General features: G+C 43.9%; 1 protein-coding gene across 2 annotated transcripts in view; it reads left to right on the forward strand.

The window, feature by feature from the left end:
• The window catches only part of ASPA (aspartoacylase), a 147984-nt gene that overhangs the window by 18610 nt on the left and 108080 nt on the right, over positions 1–21294 (forward strand). Inside the window, exon 2 of one of the 2 annotated variants that reach the window (XM_086955014.1) lies at positions 17195–17295. The exons of the other annotated variant lie outside the window; for it this stretch is intronic. Coding sequence (XP_086811140.1) covers positions 17231–17295 — 65 coding nt within the window. The 5' untranslated portion in view covers positions 17195–17230. The remainder of the gene's footprint in view (positions 1–17194; positions 17296–21294) is intronic. 2 annotated transcript variants of the gene reach the window in all.

A 21294-nucleotide genomic window follows, 5' to 3' on the forward strand; every position in this document is an offset into this window, starting at 1 on the left:
GGGCATAAGAAACACCACCACCTCTGCATGCCTCCAGTCCGGGGGAAGCCGGCCTTCCGCCCTGGCCTCCTCCAGCGCCGCCCGATAATAAGGGGCCAGCTGTAAGTTGTATCGCCTAAAGAACTTGCTTGGGAATCCATTGGGTCCAGGCACCTTCCCGGAGTTTAGCTCCCCCAAGGCCGTACCCAGTTCCTCATCTGTCAGAGGGAGCCCCAGTTGTGCTCGTGCCTCATCTGACACCGCTTTGGGTGGGAGGTCTGCGATGAATTTGTCAACTGTAGCCTCCGGCAAGCACTCCCGTGGGGCATAGAGATCAGTGTAGTACATAGCAAAGCTCTCCGCTATTTCCATTGGGTCTGTAAGCAACAACCCCCCTCATCCAGAACCCCGGAAGGGCCTGGTGGTGAAAAGTGCCCTGGCAGAGCCTATATAGAATCTTGCTGGACTTGTCCCCCCCTGACATATTCTGCTACGCATTGCTAGCCAAACCTGTCGGGCCTCATCTCTCAGAAGAGCGGCATAGGACTGCTGCGCCAGGAGCAGTTGTCGCACCAGCAGTCCCTCGCTAGCTCCCCGGCTCTGGCGTTCAAGCCTCTCCACCTCCGCCTCAGCCTGAACCAATTTTGTCTAAACTATTTTTGATTGAAAATTGTATCCAGATATTCCTCACCAATCAAGATATAATGAGCACCAGAATCTACCATTGCACGCTCTCTACTCCATCCATTTTAATGGTACAATAAGGATGCACCGCCTCAGAAGCAACTCCTACTTAACTCATTTGTAAAATAAATTCTTCTTCCTGAACTCTCAAACTTTCTTCACCCACCATGCAAACAGATGATGTTGCATTAGGAAAGCCCCCTTTCCATTGGCAAACCCTGTCAAAATGCCCCTTGGTTTTGCACCTCCTGCACACCAGCCCTACAGCTGGGAAACTGGGATTAGTAGCTATGTAGTCTTTCAGGCAACACTTATCAAAAGAGTAACGTCTTTGATCTAGCCAATTCCCCTGCAAAGCAGCAGTCTCATTTTTGTTGTTCACAGTATTAGATGGATTTATTTGTACCACCTCCACTTTTCCCGCACAACTTGATACCATTTCCATGAGCCCTTCCTCCGTATTCCCCTGCACTTTTAGCTATCTTCATGGCCTTTACCAATGTTGTCTTCTGTTTTCAGCAACTTTTTTGGTGTATGCTTGTCTCTGATTTTCTTTACCTGTTGATTTCACAGCACCGCATCCACAAAACCTTTGTAGTACATTCTTATGATCACAAAATGCCCCCCCAGATACACATTCCAATCTTCGATTTCCTTGTCCCTTTTGCAGAATACAAACTCAAATCAAAACTAAATAGGTCATACATTTTAGCTCGCCATTGCTCAAATGAGGGGGGCTCTTGTTGAAGCCAGTCAGCAGCAATGCACAATCAAGCTACCAACATTGCGATAAAAATCAAATGGTGATGTTTAAACATAGAGGTCCCCTTGTCTAAATCTTGCCCAATACCTAAAATCATTATAGCAGGAGTAATTTTAATAGGTATCCCAGTAATCATTGACAAACTTTTTTCAATATCCATCACGTACCTACACAATTTAGAACAACTAAAAAAATATGTAGACTGTCTGCATTGTCCCTCCCACAACGAAAACATTTGCCATCATACCTCCCCTCCATTTAGGCACACGTGCCGGAGTGTAATATAAATTAAAATTAGTTTTGAAAAATTGTGATTTCAAGTTAGTGGATAGAATAGTTTCCTTGGACATTGTAATAGCTTTCCCTATAGAGATAATATGTTCCCCCAATACAATAGACCATTGAGCATTGGGTTTCTCCAGATCATCCATTCTAGAAGATAATAACATCTTATATAACACCCCAATTTCTCCTGCTGTCTTACAGCCTCAATAAATGGGTTTGGTGTCAATACCACATTTTTCCAACCATGAAAATCACGAATTTGGAGGAATTAAAAGAATTGCTTTTTAGGCAGATTATAATGTCTAGCAAAATCTTGATACATTGGAAACAACCCCCCAGCTTCATAGAAATCTCCTATCTGTAAAATGCCCTTATTCAACAACAATTGATAACTTTATTTCTGTCAAAGACCATAAAAGTTCACATAAAATACATACAAGCACGAAATATTAAAATAATAAATAATCATCATATGTTAAGAAGAAAATTAAACAATGAGTTATCAAGAGATGGAAAATAGACGATGTCATATTTTCTATAGTTAGGTTAAAAACGTTTGTCTTCTACGCCACATACTAAATAAATAATGGGATACGGCAAACATAATAGGGGGATGGGTATTATAGGTTAGTATCCTGAAAGCCTGATTAAAATTCAGGAGTCTGAGGTTCTTGCAAATTGGAGTCAGCCAACAGTTTCTAATTGTAGAATAGGCAGGACAAAAAAACAGTACATGTGGTACATTTTCGATTTTAAAATCACATGCAGGGCAAGCTTCATTGTTAGAATTTAACCATTTACATGTAAATGACCTAATAGGTAAAGTGCCTTGCCTTAGCTGAAGGTACAACTTTCTAGCAAGCAGAGGTTCAATTACATCCAGGAATTCCTCAATTTTAGATTCCGATTTAACTAAGAGGAACTCTGACGTTAGCCTGCCCATAGTTGCAGAGCTCTGTAATGTTAGAAAATTCTGACTCCGAATCTGAGTGTGGAGTTCCCTTTTTGATATCCCAGGGCAATAGATCTCGGGTGTTTCCCAAAGTTCTGGAAGGCCTATCCGGATACTAACAGCCCTTATGTGCTGCAGCCATGGGATCTTTTTTTACATTTAAGGGAGGTCCAAACCTCAGATAATTCTGCTCTGTAGTCGGCCAGTTCTGGGACTGACCAGAACCTCTTCCAATACATGATTGGCCTTGCACTTGTAATCTCCTCTATAGGCTCCATCCCAAGGTCTAGTCTAAGAGGGATCAATGGAGTACCTGCCGGTAATCCGACTAGATTCCTCATGAAGCTTTGTTCCACCCTTTTGAGGTTCAATATCTGTTTATGCCCCCAAAGTTCGGCACCATAAATTGCAGCAGTTCTGGCCTGATGACAACATATTTCAAGAGCCGTAGACACCGGCTTAAAGACTGACCCCCTAAATACTTTACTTTACCACCCGCTATCTGCGATAATTTGAGTGCCGACTTGGCAATCTGCGTGTTCCACTCAAGGCTCTCTGTCAGGGTTAACACCCAAAATATAAAAAAGTCTTGACCCTCTCGAGGGAAATACCGTTTAAGACTGGGTTTGGGCGTGTCCACTTTGGGGGGTTGAGAATCATGAACTTTGTTTTTTCAAAGTTGATTTCCAATCCCCGCAGAGCGCAAAACGCTACAAATCTGTTGAGTGTTTTTTGAATGCCCGTTGATGTTCTAGACAACAGGAGAGTGTCGTCTGCGAACATCAGAGCGGGCCAGTTTTGGGGCATCGTTGTCCACCACACCATTCAGATAATCCACAAGTCCATTAATATAGAAACTGAATAGTGTGGGCGCCAAGACGCACCCTTGGCGCACACCTTTCTGGACAGGAAATTGATCCGTGAGGTCGCCGTATCTTTCACACCTGACCTGCGCATAATTATTTGTGTGGAGCCTGGATAGAATAGCCAATAGATAGGGCGGGAGTCCTAAGTCTGCCAACACCTTCCACAATTTCGCTCGAGGGACTAGGTCGAATGCTGCCCGCAGGTCCACAAACACAAGGTAGAGGCTGTCACCCTCTACACTTGCTGTTTTCCAATACAGGACCTGCAAGCGAAATATTTGATATAGGCAGACCTAAAGCCTGCCTGGAGTGTTGTTAAAATCTCATTCTCATCAATCTACCCAAGGATCCTATCAAGAACGATCCTCCCCATTAGCTTTTGTGATGTGTCTATTAAGCTAATGGGTCTAAAATTTCAGGGGGTAAGTAGGCAGCCCTTTTTAAAAATTGGCACAATCTCAGCTCCCAACCAAGTTGGGGGCAGATCGGCTCCCCGCAAGATCTCATTGAATAAAACGGCCAGGTAAGGTGCCCACATTTTGGGTTGTGTACAAAACAAATCCCCTGGCATTTTATCCAGTCCGTGGGATTTATTGGGGAGCAAATTTCCTATTGCTACCTCGACCTCACTCAGTGTGATAGGTTCAACCTGGGGGAGACAGATGGGTACTACGATCATCTTTTCACAATCTGCAACCCTGGGGACACTTTGGGTTTGTTGGGGTCCAGGGGTTTCATGAGTTAAGATGTCAATCTCAGGAATACCGTATAATGCACCAAAGTGCTTTTCCCATACTGCAGAAGCAATATTAGGGGCAAGCACAGGGGTAAGCCCACTGAGGCCAGTTGCAACAATGGACCAACATTGTTTGGAATCCCTACACCTTAATGCAGTTCCTAGCTCCTCCCACAACATGACCTCCCATTCCTTCTTAGCGTCATGAATTGTCTTTTTGTATAGAGAGCGTTGGACCCTAATAGCTCCAGTGTCCTTTATTTTTACCGCTGACAACAAGGCTTTTTTGGACTTTCGGCAGGCGGCATTGAACCATGGATGCGTCTTCGTCCGGGGCAAATTTACCCTTCTCATAGGATAAAGGGCGTCCTTTAAGATGGCAACCAATTGGCCCTTCCCCTGGAACGAAGATTCCCCATTTCTATAATAAATGGAATAATGATCTCATAAAATTCAGCAAGTTTGGTTGGGGAGTCTTGTAAATCTGGCCATTTCACCCTTCTCCTACAGTTAGCTATGATTAGTGGTTGCGAGGCACTTTTTTGAGCAGGCGGTGGATTTGTCAGCCCAAAACTCCCCGGTTTGAGGGACAGAACTAGAGCATTGTGATCACTGTCGTGCCTATCAAGGACCCTAAATTCAAGCAGCCTATCCCAGTGCCTAGCTTCAATGAATATGTAATCAATCACTGAAGTTTGGTTTGGTCACTGAACGTCTCTCTCCCTGGCCTATCGGGCTCCACCCTCCCATTACTTGCTCTCAATGATGTAGCTAACGCAAATGACTGTATTTGAAATACGAGAGGGGTCCACACCTTGACCTTGGGAATCAGCGGATCCGGGATGTGCCAAAGCTGGTCAACTTCATCCTGGTCCCCCAGATTCGAATCCACTAGAGGCTCAAAATGGCAATTGAGATCTCCACACAGAACTAACGCTGTGGAAGAATCCATCGACTGGATGAAATTTAGTAAGGTTTCAATTGCCTTAGACTCCAGGCCCCGCCTAACTGGCATTGAGTATACATTTATCAATGCTATGTTTTGCCTGCTTTGCGGGGTGAGTAGTACACACTGTACATCTGATGAATTAGTTGGAATTTGTGTTGCCTGAACTCCCAAATGGATGCCCACCCAAATAGACAGCCCTCCCGAAGGCCTTCCCCTTCTCCCCTTAGTTGCCAAAATGTCAAATGTTGCAAAACCCGGCACTATACTTTCTTTTAACGCCCAGGTTTCCTGTAGCATGCAAATATCATGTGAAGCCATAAAAATGCCCCATTCTGGGATGGGCAATTTTCTCTTCACGCCCGCCACATTCCAGGAGAGAATCTTAATTTGTGCATCGGCTAAACCTAGCTTGATCGGTGCACAACTCAATGGGCTGATGGGCCCAGCAGTGGGATAGGAACTCACGTCCACCCTTTCCTCTATCTCAATATTTGGTGTGTGTCTATTAGCTAATAGGGTGGAGGTTAAAGATTGGGTTGCCTGGTCCAGCACCAGAGCTTTTGCATAGGAGGTGGGGTTTACATATAAATTAAGTTTTTCAGTAACAGGCGAATGATTGTAAGATCCCCCGTCTGTCAGTCACAATCATCAATGCCTGAAAGGGCATTGAATCTGTTTGTGACCTCCACAGGAGTAAGCTGTCCCAGAGTATCTACCCTCCTAGTTCTGTGGTGTCTAGATGGTGCAGTATCCCACCCAGGTAATCTGTCAAGGGCCGAAGGACTAGATGCATGAATCGTATACCGATTTTTGAGGGGTATAAAATGATTGGCCTGATAGCAAGTTAAGGCCTCGGGATTAGCTATGGGGACCACTAAAGATCTAGGATAAAAATAGGTCAGTTCACGAACCGTAATGGAATTGCTACCATTTTCTGGGAACCAATTTAAGATATGACTAACAAATGCCCTTATTCCTCCAGCTTAATGCCACCCTGTCCCAAAAAATGGGTGGAAGGATCTTTAGAGCATTCGTAGGCGTATAATGTGTCAGCCCTTCCAACCCAAATAGTTTCCGTATATTTCTCCAAACCTTAAAGGCATCATCCATTACTTTAAACCGTGTCCTTTTAAAGTAGCTGCCATCAATTTCCTTAAACATACAATGTCTTGCCTCAGAACCTAACATCAACTGAAATATAGAAGGAGCCTCTGCTGCAATTCCGATATCCTCCCCAGTCAATAATACTTGCATCTTTAATAAAAAACAAACATAATAGTAGAATGTAAAATCTGGTATCGCCCAGCCCACCCTCTCTTTTGGTAGTGTCATAAATCTTGTAGCGCGCCTGGGTTTGCTTGGAGCCCAAATGAATTTAGCACACAATGATTGTAATTGTTGAAGTTGGACCCGCATCACTTCCAGGGGAATAGATCTAAATAAGTATAACACCCTTGGTAAGATATTAATTTTATAATATTCCCTCTGCCAACCAATGTAAAATGTAGTTGCCCCCATCTTTCTAGCGATTCCCCAGTCCTACGTAATGTGGCCAACCAATTAGCATCAACCAGTTCTAATATCGTTTTTCTAATTTTGATGCCTAAATACGTGACCTCTTTTACCAATCTAACATCGTTTGACACAATATTATCCGTACATAGCATTTGCTGTTTAGTTACATTAAGTTTATAACCAGATACCTGACCGAATTCATTTGCTAGACGCTCGACCTCCGTAAGGGCAGAAATTGGGTCTACTGTAGTAATAGCTATATCGTCCGCATAAGCGAAGACGGAATGTGGGATATCCTGCACTATAAAAGGTTTAATTAAAGGACTATTTCCCAGCATTTCTATGGATTTATGTATAAAGCAAACAGCAATGGGGAGCAACAGCATCCTTGCCCCGTTCCTCTAGTGATTCTCACTGACTCAGAAACCATACCCATTGCAGCAATTGTAGCGACCGGTGTACTATAAAGTACCTGTAAAGCAGTCATAAACCCCTTCCCGAATCCTGCCCGATCCATCAATTTCCACAATTAATCCCACTCCACACGGTCAAATGCTTTTTCAGCATCCAATAAAATGAACTTGAGTTCCTGTTTTTCAGCCAGGGCTATGTCAAAGAGCGTCACTACCTTGTTCACATGAGTAACCGTACCAAGGACAGGTATAAACCAATGCTGATTCACTGAAACTAATGGACAAATAATCTTCGCCAAATGATTAGCCAGAATTTTTGAGTACATTTTGCCATCGCAATTCAGCAAAGATATCGGACGGTATGATCCAGGCAAATCCGTTGCTTTTCCCTTCTTACTAAAGACCATGATTAGGGAGCTTGCGTTCTGTGCTGCCCTAAAAGTGGCCAACATTTCGTTCTTAATCTGGTTAGAAAATACCTTGTAAATCTCACCCGGGAGTTTATCAGGTCCCGCGGTTTTCCCCATCACCAGGCAATTAACTGCCATTTCTAGTTCCTCCATAGTAATTGGACTATCCAATTGCTCCACTTCGTCTGGGTCTAATTGTGGTATGTCCCCCCCATAAATATATTACTACCCACATCCATCACTTCCTGATGTGTGTACAGTTCCGTGTAAAACTGATGAAAAATTGCCAAAATCCCTTGAGGATCTTGACGCAGTACACCTAAGTTATCCTTTAACTCCAAGATGCGGTGGGAGGCTTCCTTCATATGAAGCCGTAGTGCGAGGCAACGACCAACTGCTTCACCATACTCATGGCATTGCTTTTATAAACCAGATATTTCTTCGCATTCTCCCTATTCCATACCCCATTAATTTTGGCCCGACATCTATCTGCATCGTTCTCAAGGTCCAAGATATATCCTCACTGTGCTATCCCCTGAGTAAATTTTTCATTAGCCAATCTTAAATTAGAGTATAATTCCTGTATCTCTAATTTAGTTTCGAATGATATGGACCAATACTCAATACTACGCCCCGGAAACAAGCCTTAAAGGCATCCCATTCAATTGTTGTGTGGGCTGATTGTCTATTACATTATAAACATTCTGTAATCCAACTAAGCATATGCTCTCTAAAGCCATCATCTAAGCACAGCTTCCGATCAAAAGAGAAAGTTCTAGGTATAGCATTAAGACCGATTGCCACTACTTCTAAAATAATTGGATCTGATGAAATCCTAGGAAATTTTTGGGGCGAGGCCCCTGCTAAATATGCGGTAGATAAAATAAAATAATCCAACCGTGCCAGTTTCTTATTGGGAAAAGAATAAAACGTATACTCCGGGTCCATAGGATATAAAATACCCCATACATCGACCAGACCATGATCATTCACAAAATTGTATAAGGCATTGAAGACCTGTGGTGTGCGTCCCTTATATCCTCGTGGTCCATCCTGCACTTCCTTGTTAGCCAAGTTGATATTTATATCCCCACATACAATCAGTGGACTTGACCAAGATGCAAGTTCGCAAATGCTACGCGTCAAACGGATAGTATCCGATGAACACACCTATAACAATCGCATTAAGGAGATGCACCAACGTTTCCTAGACAGAGGTTACCCTAAGCATATCCTCAATGAGGCAGAAACACGTGTCGCTAACATCACCAGGCAACAAAGCCTTTCAAAATACACAAAACCACCCAATGAACGCATGGTTCTCGTTTCCAAATTCTCTACAGCCAGCAGCAAGTTCAAGAAAATCATCCTCAATCACTGGCCTATCCTCCAAGTGGAACCAGATTTTCGGAACATTTTTGACAGTCCTCCTTTGTTTGCCCACACCCACGGCAAGAACATTAAAGAAATTCTCTCCACACAAACCACCATTTGTCAAAACTTCAAAGGAACCCAACCATGCTTAAACTGCAACAACTGCAATTCCATCATCAGAGGCAATCACATCAAACATCCTATGAAAGGACACTCCATTAAACTACAAGTTAACGCCACATGTGACTCTATGAACCTTACTTATGCTTTGAAATGCCCTTGCGGCAAAATGTACGTCGGTAAAACCGAAAGAAAAATCAAAGTTCGTATCAACGAACATAAATCTATCATTCGTACCAAACAAGAAAAATCCAACATTGCGATACATTTTCATGAGTCTCATCACACCATAGCACAATTGCAATTCATAGTGCTGGAAAGTGTCATTCGCACCAAAGGCATTGACAATCTCAAGCTTCTACTGAAAAAAGAACTGGAATGGATTTATCGCTTGCAGACCCTTAAGCCACATGGATTAAACGATCGTGTTGAATACAGCTGTTACCTTTAATTGTATACGTTTATTTACTACTCGCATTGCTCTTTATTCATGTTTTACCTGATTTTCCTCATGTCTCACCTGATTCCCTTCATATATGTTCTACCTGAATTACTTTTCCAACCTACCCTCCTTGTCTACCCGCTCCAACATGGCCCCCACACCCGTTTTTTGCACACAGTCCTTCCTTTATCTCTTTTCCCCTCACTTCCTGTTAATCATTCACCTTCACGCATTGAAGCCTCACACTCGGACCGTTGCGTTACCGCTGTGACTGTCACGGCTTGGGCCATGAATTAAGTTTTATAACCGCATGCAGATTCCCGCTTGGGAATCGTGTTCACGTTATTCTTTCAGCTGCTTTAATGTATCGGCACCCCGCACGCTTAACTGCTGCTCCGTCCCCTTACCGTTGTTTTTTCACCTTTTGATTCTCACTCATGCCCCTCGTGCACACTGTTTCACTCTGCACAATGTACCCGTTCTTAGCACCTATTATACGATTTTGAACACGACCATCACCATGTTAGACCGGGACACGACTACCTCACGATATTGATCGACACCTTTAAAGCATTTAAACGCCAGCATCGCTTTCTTTTTTCATCCCCCCGTCCCTGACATGGGCTTGTTTCTTCTTTTTTCTTAGCTCTCCTTGACAAAGGGCGTGCAGCCCGAAATGCATTGGAGTTTATGTTTATCGTGTGCCTGCAACAGTGATATGATGGCAATATCATTAAATAATTAACCTTCACGAATGAAAAGTATTGAATAAACCTACCTTCAACCTGAACTTTTGAATCATTTCTATGAACATCCAGGAATGCCTCTCATAGGGGATGTATATGCAAATCATTGCGTACACTATTTAGTTCACTGCTATCAATGACACCAAGATCTGTACCTCCTATTGTCCAACCTGTGTCACCGGGACCAATAGAGTTTTTTAGTGGAACCTTATCACGACCATTTGACTGCCCTCTATCGTTTTCTGCCAAAATTTCATCACCCATCACCGGGGTTGATACTGGGATTGTTAAATCCATATTTGGCTCCCCAGAGTCCATAGTATCCGTAATTTCAGAGCCCTCTGGCAGTGCATTAATAAACGTTTTGCCCTTTCTTTTTTCTTTAGCAACTAAAAAAATTGCCGGGATAGTTTTGTTGCCTCACATATCCATTTGAGCCTTCGCACCATTCAAGCTACTTTTAGCGCTTTTAACTGTATTACCTGGCGTTTTGTCATTCACCTCAGCTTTACTGTCAGCCTATCCTGTGGTTTCCAAACTGTGCGCCGCGGCGCCCCAGAGCGCCGTAATGAGGTGCCAGGGGCGCCGCGAACACTAGGGTGACCACGGGCCTTTTATCTGTAATTTTGCCCATCACAGGGAGCAGCGCTGCTCCCCTGTGAGAGGCCTCACCCCTGCTGCTGGAGGCACCTCGCACTCCTCCAGGAGCACAAGAGCAGCCCCTCCCGCCCATTGTCATTCAGTATGCCACTGATTGCCACTTACTGAATGACAATGGGGCAGTATGGGGGTGTGACACCATGTGGCGGCCTCCTCCTGCCTCAGAGTACAGAAGGGCATTCTGTACGATAAAAAGTAAAACGCCCACACTGCAACGTTAGAAAACACTTCATTCAAAGAAGCCTGTAAAATAAGTTTAAAAGAACAGGTTTTCGTTCTCTCACAGTCCTGTCATTTTAGAACTGAAGTATTTTCAATATTGTATTCAACAAAGCCATGGTTGCTCTTTTTTTTTTAAGGAACTAGCAACCATTGACAAAGCCAATAGTCCTGGCTTGTTGGGGTGTAATGATACTTGCTGTATTATATATCTGGATGCAATGACAGAGACAACATAATACCAGTGAGGCAGAACACTATGCTAAGCGCATATTTTTAGCCTAGGTGTTTTAAGCTGCGCTCTTAATTACGTCAAACACCCCCTTCGAAGAGACCCCCCAGTTTTTTTACACCGCTTAAAGCCCTGGAAACAACACCATGTTACAGTAACCTCACATCCTGGCACTGTGTATCATGCATGACTTCTACGTTTTCAGTCTGCCTATGTGCAGGGGCATAGGGAACTCTCGCCCACCGCACCCCACCCCTTGCTGTAGTTCGTTCTTGATGGGACTCTTCTGCCTGCAACTTTGCAGACAAAGGCTCAGCTCTTAATGTGGAAAGGTGGGTGAGTAAATAAGTGAAGGAAAAGGTGAATGGCTGGATGGATTACTGAAAGGATGAATGCATGACTGAAAGGGGGAATGGATAGATAATGAAAGAAAGGATGGATGGATGAGTAAATGAGTGGAAGTATGGATGAGAGAAAAGGTAAATAGATGGATGTATGGGTGGAAAGGTAGATGGATGGGTGGAAGGGTAGATGGATGGGTAAAAGTGTGGATGGGTGTGTGAAAGGATGGGTGGATGAATGAAAGGGTAGATGATGGGCAAGTGAATGGGTGGATGGATGAATTGATAAGTGAAATGGTGAATGGATGGATGGGTGAAAGTGTGGATGTAAGGATTGATGAGTTAGTGAAAGGGGGTAGATGGACAAAAGGATGGATAGATGAGTGAAGTGAAAGGGTGGATGGATGAGAGAACGGATGGCTGGATGAGTGAACGGATGGTTGGATGAGTGAAAGAATGGATGAGTAATAGGATCAATGGATGGATTCATGAATGGGTGAGTAAATGGGTGGGAATATGGATGGATAAGTGAAAGGGGATGGAGAGAGAAAGGTAGGATGAATGACTGAAAGGGTGAATGGGTGGAAGGATAAATGACTGAGTGAATGGATGAGTACGTGAATGGGTGGATGGATGAGTAAGTGAATGGATGGCTGGGTGGAAGAGTGGATGCATGGATGATAGTGCAGATGGATGGGGTGAAAGGGTGGGTAGATGAATAATGATGGATGAGTGAAAGGGTGGATGGAGGGATGGATGAGTGAAATGATGGACGGAAGGATATATGGTGGATAGGTGTGCAAATGGTTGAATATGTTTGGATATAGATGGGCACACAGATGGAAGGACAGACCTTTTTAGTGTAAAAATAAGGCTGGGGATACTGATTACGACAGACCAAACTCAATGTTCCATTTTCTCAGAGCGGGTCTCAGTACCAAAAGGTACTGAAAGCAGCAGCTGGTATAAATAAGGGTTTGGTACCAGGTACTCTGTTGGGGAAAAAAACTATGGATTGGGATGCAGCGAGTGGATGAGATTAATAATGCAAGCATTCCAACCAATATAATACCTTCATTGCGTCCCAAATACTTTAAGGAAGATAACAGGAGGTACACACCACCCACCCACCCACCGGTAAAATAAATGGTGGGGAGCCACGGCCAACTGCCGATTAGGTCAGGGGAGCCACAGGTCAAAAAAGTTTGGGAACCACTGGCCTATGCATCTCCTTGAGCCCTCGGTCTCCCGCGCGTTCCTTGCGGCGGCATTACCATCAGGCGGTCGGCTCTTCCACTGTGCTCGCAGAGGTGTCCCCAGGTGAAATCATTCAGCGTGCTCCGAAGCCAGTGTGAAGCAAACGCCCAGCGGCTCCGTCGACATCTATTCAGCCCAGCCCCAAGTTCTAGTAAAGAGTTCAACATTGACCGTCGGCAGAGGCTCGTAAATCAGCCTAATCGGAACCGTAAATTAACCAGAATGTCAAGCAGACCGGTGTTCTTTTTATCGCTCAATTAACTCCGTCTCCCTGCAAGCAGTCACATTTGCGAGCTTGGGCAGGAGCGGTCAGCTCACACGTTCACTCGCGTGGACGCCATCTTGCCTCTGTAGTTGCATGTTGATGCGAATCTACATATTCTACGGAATCCCAGGCATTTGGTCTCTTTGCAAAAAGTTAAACCTCTCCAGTATTACATTTTATTTCTTACCATAATTTAAAACCAGTTTTTAATGCTCTTTCATAGTTATCACAATAAGAATCCTCCTCTTTCTCCTCCTTTCCCATAATTTAAATCTAGTTTTTTAACGCTCTTTCATAGACAACACAATCAGAATCCTCCTTATCCTCCTCCTCCGATAAGGGTGGTAAGTGTTTTAAGATATGATGTCCCTATGATGCCCCTATGTCCCTAGGCAATGCTTCAGCTTGGTCAGTTTGTGTGAGTTTGTATATATGTCACCCCCATTTACCTCAACTTAAGCCTGAAATCCTTCCTTCCAGTTATTCCATAATAAAACAGGCTCACCAGGCACACCAAAGAATTGAGTAGGTGCCATCACGCCTTCCATGTTTAGCTCAGGTAGAGTTCAATAATTTCCCAAAATTAGGAATGCCTTTCCTCTGTTTATGCCACACCTTTCCTTAAATAGGCATGCTTGCTCCAATCATGTGTCTGCTTTGGGAATACAGAAGCATGATGAACAGTGGGGAAACAAAGCCGCTGATGCAGGCAGGTTGGTTGGCAACATTCTGGGCCCATGTGGTTCCTCATGCGACACAAGTGCACAGCTGGGCTCACGTAACATTACGCACATGTGTACACAGGGACTAATTAAGTATGGAGTACCACACCACTGCTGTTATGGTGCTGCTGCAGGCCTGTTCGTCGCCATGGACTGGTGCAGGACAGAATGTAGTGGGGCAGATGCTGCCAGCTCCTATGCCAGAGCGCTTTCCTCTTCAAAAGCCACCATCCTCATGTTCCCAGTGAAATGAAGCACCAAATGGGGAGGTTAAATATGGTAATCTTTATTGAGTTAAGCACAGATGAAGAGGGAGCAACCAGCCGGCATGCCAACTGTCTGTCCTTTACTAGTTCAACCGTTCTCTTGGCCACCGATTGAATGGAGGAGCTTCCTTACATTCCACAACCCCACGGGCAATTCAACACTTACCTCCTCCAACGACTAAAGACAATACAGAATGCCACAGCCAGACTTGTCCTGGATCTCCCTAGACGAACCCACATCACCCCGTACCTCAGGGAATTCCACTGGCTCGATGTACAGATGACAGTTCAAGCTCCCAACCCATGCATCCAGGGCCCAACATAGCTGTGGACCCACCTACTGCCTGAACTTCCATCAGCAGCACACCAGACACCTCCGCTTCGAATCCCTGTCTTAAACCCTCACCCCCTGCATCCTACAAAGCAGATGCGGAGGTCACTCCTTCTACTGTCTAGCAGCGAAGACATAGAACGAGCTACCCATCTACTGATCTCCCCAACTCTTCCAGATTTCCAAAAGTCCCTGAAGACCTTGCTATTCGGCTAATTAACTGGCACCTACAACCACCGGATACCCTCAAGGGTGACAAGCAGTGCTCTACAAATCTGTTGATTGATTGATCTCCTCTTTCATGAGTTCTCCTTCAAGTATCGCACGGGCCTGCTCATTGAGGATAGGGAGATGCAGGGGTTCAAGGGAGGTGTCTAGCTCTTTGGGGATGGAAATGTTTTCAGCTTTATACAGCGATGTAAAAAAGGTGGCAAACATATTCACTATGTCCACTGGGTGGTTAAGGTGGTCCCCAGCTCATCTTTAATCGCTGGTATTGCTAGTTGCGATTCCCGTAGTCTCAGTTGAGCAGCCAACAGCCTGCCTGCCTTCCCTGCACTTCCTGGGTGTCCTTCAATGGGGTCCTCACTGGTTGAGGGACCTGCTGATTGGAGTCTCACGTTGGTTCCAGGGGCGGTAAGGGCTTCAATCTCACCCCCCCCGCTGCCTCCCGCAGTATTAATTTCCTTTTTTTGCGGTCCGCGTGCAACCCACTCCAGGTCGGGCCACTCTGATGAACTGCTGCTTCACTCCCCTGCTGCCTCTTACAAGGTGAATTGCTTTACTGCGTTCCCCTTGCAGCCTACTCCAGTTTCAGGCTGCGCTGGTGGGCCCGATTGATCTGGTGATTGCCAATCCTGCTCCCTCCGCAGTGAAGTTGTAACAGTGTGGGGCGCCCGTTGGGCCGGGACCCTCGATTTCCGATTCACTGTCGGGGGTTGGTGTTAGGATAGGGCGTGGTCTTTCAGCAGGATGTAGGCCTCAGACTACATCTAGTTGTTGACTGCCATATCTCGGTATCTAAGAGGGCCCGCTTCGATTCATTCCACCTCGATTGGTGCAGCGGCCATATTGGTCAGGGCTGGCTACACCTCCATGATACTATTATTAGAATAAATCTACAAATACTGAGAACTGAAAAAGCATTGTGTAGGCTTTCTTAATGGTCTTGACTGAGAGTGAACGTTCGGGCTTCTCCCTTTCAGCACATGGACTCTTCTTAATTTATAAGGGGCGGAGCGTCAAGCGGGGTCAAGAGCAGATTTCGAACTAACATTTGAATGCCAAATGTTAACCTTCTGTTGTAAGCCCTGAGGGCTTCATTAACAACAGAATTATACATCTCAGCTAGCGAAGCTTAGTTTCTGCTCATATTCTTATTTACAAACCTAAACCTGATTTACAAAGGCCTCAGGAATATTGCATTTATAAGAACGGTTTTATTAATTTCACTGGTGTGTATGCCTGTGTTGCCTAAGACTGTGGATTATCTGCATTGTGCAAAATCTGCATTTGAAGAATCCCTGTATTTCTGAAATGCACAATTCTTTTCAAAATTTCCACCTTCACTTATAGTTCATTTTTAATGTGAAGATGTTTCTTCCCCTTCATTAAAGGCTGCGTTGTGTACTCACTACCGTGGAATGTTTGCTCAATCTAAATGATACAGGCATGAGTGATATAGTTATGTTTGGAAAGTTCAACAAATGTTGCCAATTTGAAAGGGACATCTGTGAAGAAAAGTATTTTTATAAAAAATAATTTTGCACCGAAAGTTACAAAAATATAAAGTGACAATAATAGTATTTTACGTTATAAGTCTTTACTTAACTCCTGGATTCCATCAAACATTGCTTAGTCCTTTAGAAATAAAGATCAACTTTGGGAATGTATTGAAAATGTTTGTGAATGTCCATAAAGTTGAACATTAATTTGTGAGCTTTTTTTTAAATGTTCAAGGAAACTCTATTGGAAGTCTCCTGCGGACACCCACTAGGTGCCGTCTATGATAATGGAATTTTTGAACACATGGTGAAAATTTCCCAGTTTTCACTGGCATATTCATCCTTTAAAAATATATGTAATTGCCCGCTATCGTAGCACCAGTCGCTTGGTGGGAGTCATGCTCCTGTCGAATAGGCCCAAAAACACTTTAAATAGCAAAACATCAGTGGACTAGATTAAGTCTAATCTGCCTAAAATATCATATAATAAATACACTTATGTGTTGTCCGCAATAGTGTAGTCAAGTGATACCCTGTTGCTTGATACTCCCTTCTTGTCATGTTTTCAGCCAGTTTGCCTTATGTTGATCCGGTCAGAGGCATCCTAGGGCGGGCTCTACTGATGACAGAGTCTTTGTCTAAATTCTCATTGTGCACTCCCCAAATCCTGGCTCGTGTCTCCCTGTGCGCAACTGCTTAATGGTATACTGTAAAAATCTATTATGTATTTATTATAGATGATCTTGCGTTGCGTTCATCACAGAATCATCAAATCACTTTCTAGTCTGATCTTCAAATATTCAAATATGTTGCTTCCATTTATTGATGCATGCTTACTTTTGAAAAATATTCTGTGTATCATCATTTCATGCTACCCAAATTCTTGATAGTTTTTGATAGTTCTTCGTGACCCTGTTACTAATGAGTTCCCAATGCATTTCAGGTTCAGGTACTGCCCTTTGGCAGGGGGTGACTATTCATGACTTCCATATGTCCTCTCCATTCCCGCCATCCCTCCACTGAAGGAAGGATCTGTCGCCCTCTGTAAGTATTATGAGGGCAATGCCACCTCTGATGCCTGCATGACCTGGTCTCGGTCTCCGGGAGACCCACCATTTAAGAGAATAAGGCCTTTTTTATTAGGAGGAATATTCTGAAATTAACTATACTTGTAACAGGAGTTGCTGAACTCTGGTATACATTATTCTGATGTAGCTCATAAAACATGGAGGTGTCTTGTGTCCACTCACAGTCTCACGTTTCACTAAAAAACAGGTAGCTGTAGTCAAGACCCACCCACATGTTCGTGGCGTGTTACCTGTATTTAAACACTGGAAATGATAAACTGAACAGTGTTTCCTTGAACGGAGAATGTGTCCTCTTCGAGCCAGCTTTACTGTAATAATGGGCTGCGATGTTAACCTGGTCTTTTCACATTTCACACGATAATGTTGATATTGTAGGAAGATTAAAGGAAAGGATTGTTGATAGTATGTTTTTTATTGCATGCCTATGTTGTGAATTATATATTCGAGTGGTTACAGTGTCTTTTTTACAGTCCATTTTATATTAATAAATGACTGCTTCTTTTTGAGGCTTTTCTTTTTTGCCTCTAAAGCCCTAAATAGTGGGTAAGAACCTTTTTGGTGCCTGAAAGCTATAAGAACTTAGATGTCACCATCGCCAACCATTCATGACTTCACTACTCCTTTGAGAAAACAGAGGGGTATATTTACAAGAATTGCTGCTAAGCAGCTGCCGATCACCAAGTCCTAATGCTATGTGTGCAATTTACTTACAAGACGTCGCTACATGACGTTGGGTTTAGCTAGCAGCAGCGAAAACGTACTCTAACTTTAGCATCAAGGCGCTAAAAAAAATTCACATTAGCGTGAAAAAAGTGCCGGCCGGCCAAATAGTGGTAAAAAAGTTCACGCTAGTCAGCCCAACATCACTTTTCAGCATCTAGTGGCAAAAAGAGCTTACAAATACATAGCTAAGGGAAAAAATGTATCTGAATGCAGAATGGAGCAGCCAGGATCAGGTTCAGCACAGGACAACAACCCTCCAAGCCCCCACCAACAGCCAGCATGACCAGCAAGAGCCCCAGGGTAAGAGGAAGAGAAATCGCAGATACAGTCAGGAGGAAAATGAGATCCTGATTGCAGAGGTGACGGAGAATCAACACCAGCACTTCGTCACTCTAAGTTGTCATTGGGGACCAAAAACGCAATATGACAGTCCATTGTCAACAATGTGAATTCCTTCGCAGAAGTCAAGAGGACAGTGAGGAACTGCAAGAAGTGCTGGCATGAAATCACAAAACTAAGCAGAAACAGGCAGGCAATCGAAAGGCAGGATTGCAGACCGAAGGTGACAGCCCAGTGCAGTTTGTTTGAATTTTTGTGCCACAAACGGTTAAGAGTTGAATACTTTGTGAGTTTTTTTATTTCGGCTATTAAACTTTACTCTAACATGTAATGCAGTTAATAAAATAACGCTAAGCGGTATTTGACCTGTATTTGTACAATTTTTTAGCTGTTGCATGCCTGGCTATTTCATGTGACATATGTTGTGTATGTGGCTTTCATTGATCAGATGTATTTGCTTCAAAATGTGTCTGGGGTCTCAACATGCATACCTTCACAGATGCATGCTGCGCCATATTTCACAATGTTTTATTGGCAATCCATGCAATGGAAGAAGTTACACTGTTTTCCATATGTTCTATGTGTGACTACATATGTGGCAACTACTCACCCCTTTCCAGTAAGGTTTCTACCACTGTTGAGACACACACATATGTGCCAACCAAGCATGTACTTGTGTCAAAGATTTGGCAGTATGCATACAAGGCTCAAACACCAATGGTACATCACCATTGTTTATGTTCTTGTAGTGTTAAAAACACCCTCATAATCACAGGGTTGCGCAAAGCAAGTTAACCTTGATCATATTTGCCTTACCACATAGGGCCGCTACAGCTAAGTGTTGGGCAATTGGTGTTGGGTTGGATGTTCCTCCCCAACATTGATAGCTTTTGAGGCGGCTCCAGGTTCACATATCTGGGGCTGTATCAACTTTGACAGCTCTGAAAATGCGATGTTTGACAGGCAAGACTAGGAAACATGTATTTAGTTGTACGTTTCAGCTCATTCCATGTGTGCTGCATGCTAGAATATTTTTGTGTAAATGTGTCCCTTCATGCACAGAATAAATAACCATGCAGCACAGTCACCCTTGCTACAAGACACAAGTGTGCCAGCACTGACACTGCCCAGATTTGTTGGCACCAGCGCAAGGGCATGCACAGGAATGCACCATAAATATTGTGCGGTGCATATGCCTCATGCCTGTGTTTTTAGACAAGACAAAATGTTGTTCTACCAATTTTTGCACAACATCAGCCTCAGACCTTTCCTCATAGAGCACCCATTTGTTATTGGGAATTTGATGTTTCAATGTGTGAGGCATGGACATGAACGTGCATGTATGTGACCCTGTGAGATGTTTTACAACACATGGTGGTGCACTGTGCCCACTGTAGGGACACTATACAGAAGTTATTTGATGTGTCCTGAGGTTGCACAACACCATTGAACAAGTATCCTGCATACACTGCAAAGCAAGACACCTTGGGGCCAGTGTAGGCCATAGCTTTGACAGTATTTGGTATCCATTCATTGTGTGTCTGCACAGGTAATAGCAGTGCAGATTTCCTCTTAAGACACACACGATATGCCCTTGGAGATGCCGTTGTTAGCTGCCAGGCTTTTGTTGGCATCAAGGACAGTGGAGAGGAACCTGTAAAAGGATGCCTGTGATACTCATGCCACTCTGGCGGTGGTAGGTTGAAAAGTTCCTGATGCCAGCATGTGGAGGACAGTGAGTAGTTTGGTCTGTGGAGGGATGTTAGTGCAGTGCTGGGATGTGGGCTGCAGGCCAGGCACTATCTGGTTCAGGAGGTGGACAATGGACTCCTTCTTAAGCATGTAATGGGCTATGACCTCCTATTGCCAGAGGTGAATGATCGTGACATTCTGGCGGTAGATCTGCTCCCTTCAATGGCACTGCCGTATGGTGGTGTTGATTGTCATGACCCTTCTTCCTCCTATTCTTGCACATTATGCACACTCACGCTTGTCCAACATGGAGTGTAAATAGTACTAGTATTAGGGAACTGTCCCGCATGTTGGTAGTTTAACTGTCCCTAATGTATCATGTGTGCTACTGATCTGAGTAATCCCTGGTGGCAGTGGTTGTTCCATCAATTACATGTTTGTGCACTCTGTATATGTCCAATAATGATTGTATACATGCAGAACTTTAGTTACGGGAAAGACATTAAGCATGTTGCATTTGCAACCTTGGCACATGTCCACACAACCATAGACATGCACACATGGCCTAATTGATGGTGACACCTCCACATGTGACAGCTCGAGTGCTAGGCTATAAAAGATGCTCAAACTATCTACACGTGCTTGCCCTCATCAAAGCTACCTTACCTGAGCGCCTCCTGTGTTTAGCGACGATCTTCCAGACTGGGCTTCTATGCTCTCTCAACGGTTTCTCGTTGTGCATCTCTCCTTCTTCCATGGTTCCCGACGGCTCGAGAGAGTCTCTGGCTTTCTGCAGTTCCCTGTCTCCAGCTTCCTGTTGCTGACGTTCCGGTAGCGCAATGTGCCACAGCATATTTACAAAACCACGTAAAACCACTTTTTAAATTTTTATTAAATACATTTATTTATTGTCATTTCCAAAAACAATACAGACATACAAAAACATGAACACATAGTTAATATCTCAATATAACTTCGAAAGCAATATGCACATTACAGCAACTTAGGACATACATTTTAAAATCCTAGTGCTATAACTCAGATGATCAGCTAATGAGTTGTACTTTCTTAAGTATCTAGTTGTCTGTACCTTTTAACTAGTGTATGGTTTCTTGGAGGCCAAGTGACATCCTATTTGTGGCTTAGGTTTTCCAATGTGCCCACACCCCTCTGGAATTCTTGTCTGTTAGGGGTGGGGTAC

The sequence above is a fragment of the Lissotriton vulgaris genome, chromosome 2_1, assembly GCF_964263255.1.
Source record: "Lissotriton vulgaris chromosome 2_1, aLisVul1.2, whole genome shotgun sequence".
In the NCBI taxonomy this organism is placed as follows: Eukaryota; Metazoa; Chordata; class Amphibia; order Caudata; family Salamandridae; genus Lissotriton; species Lissotriton vulgaris.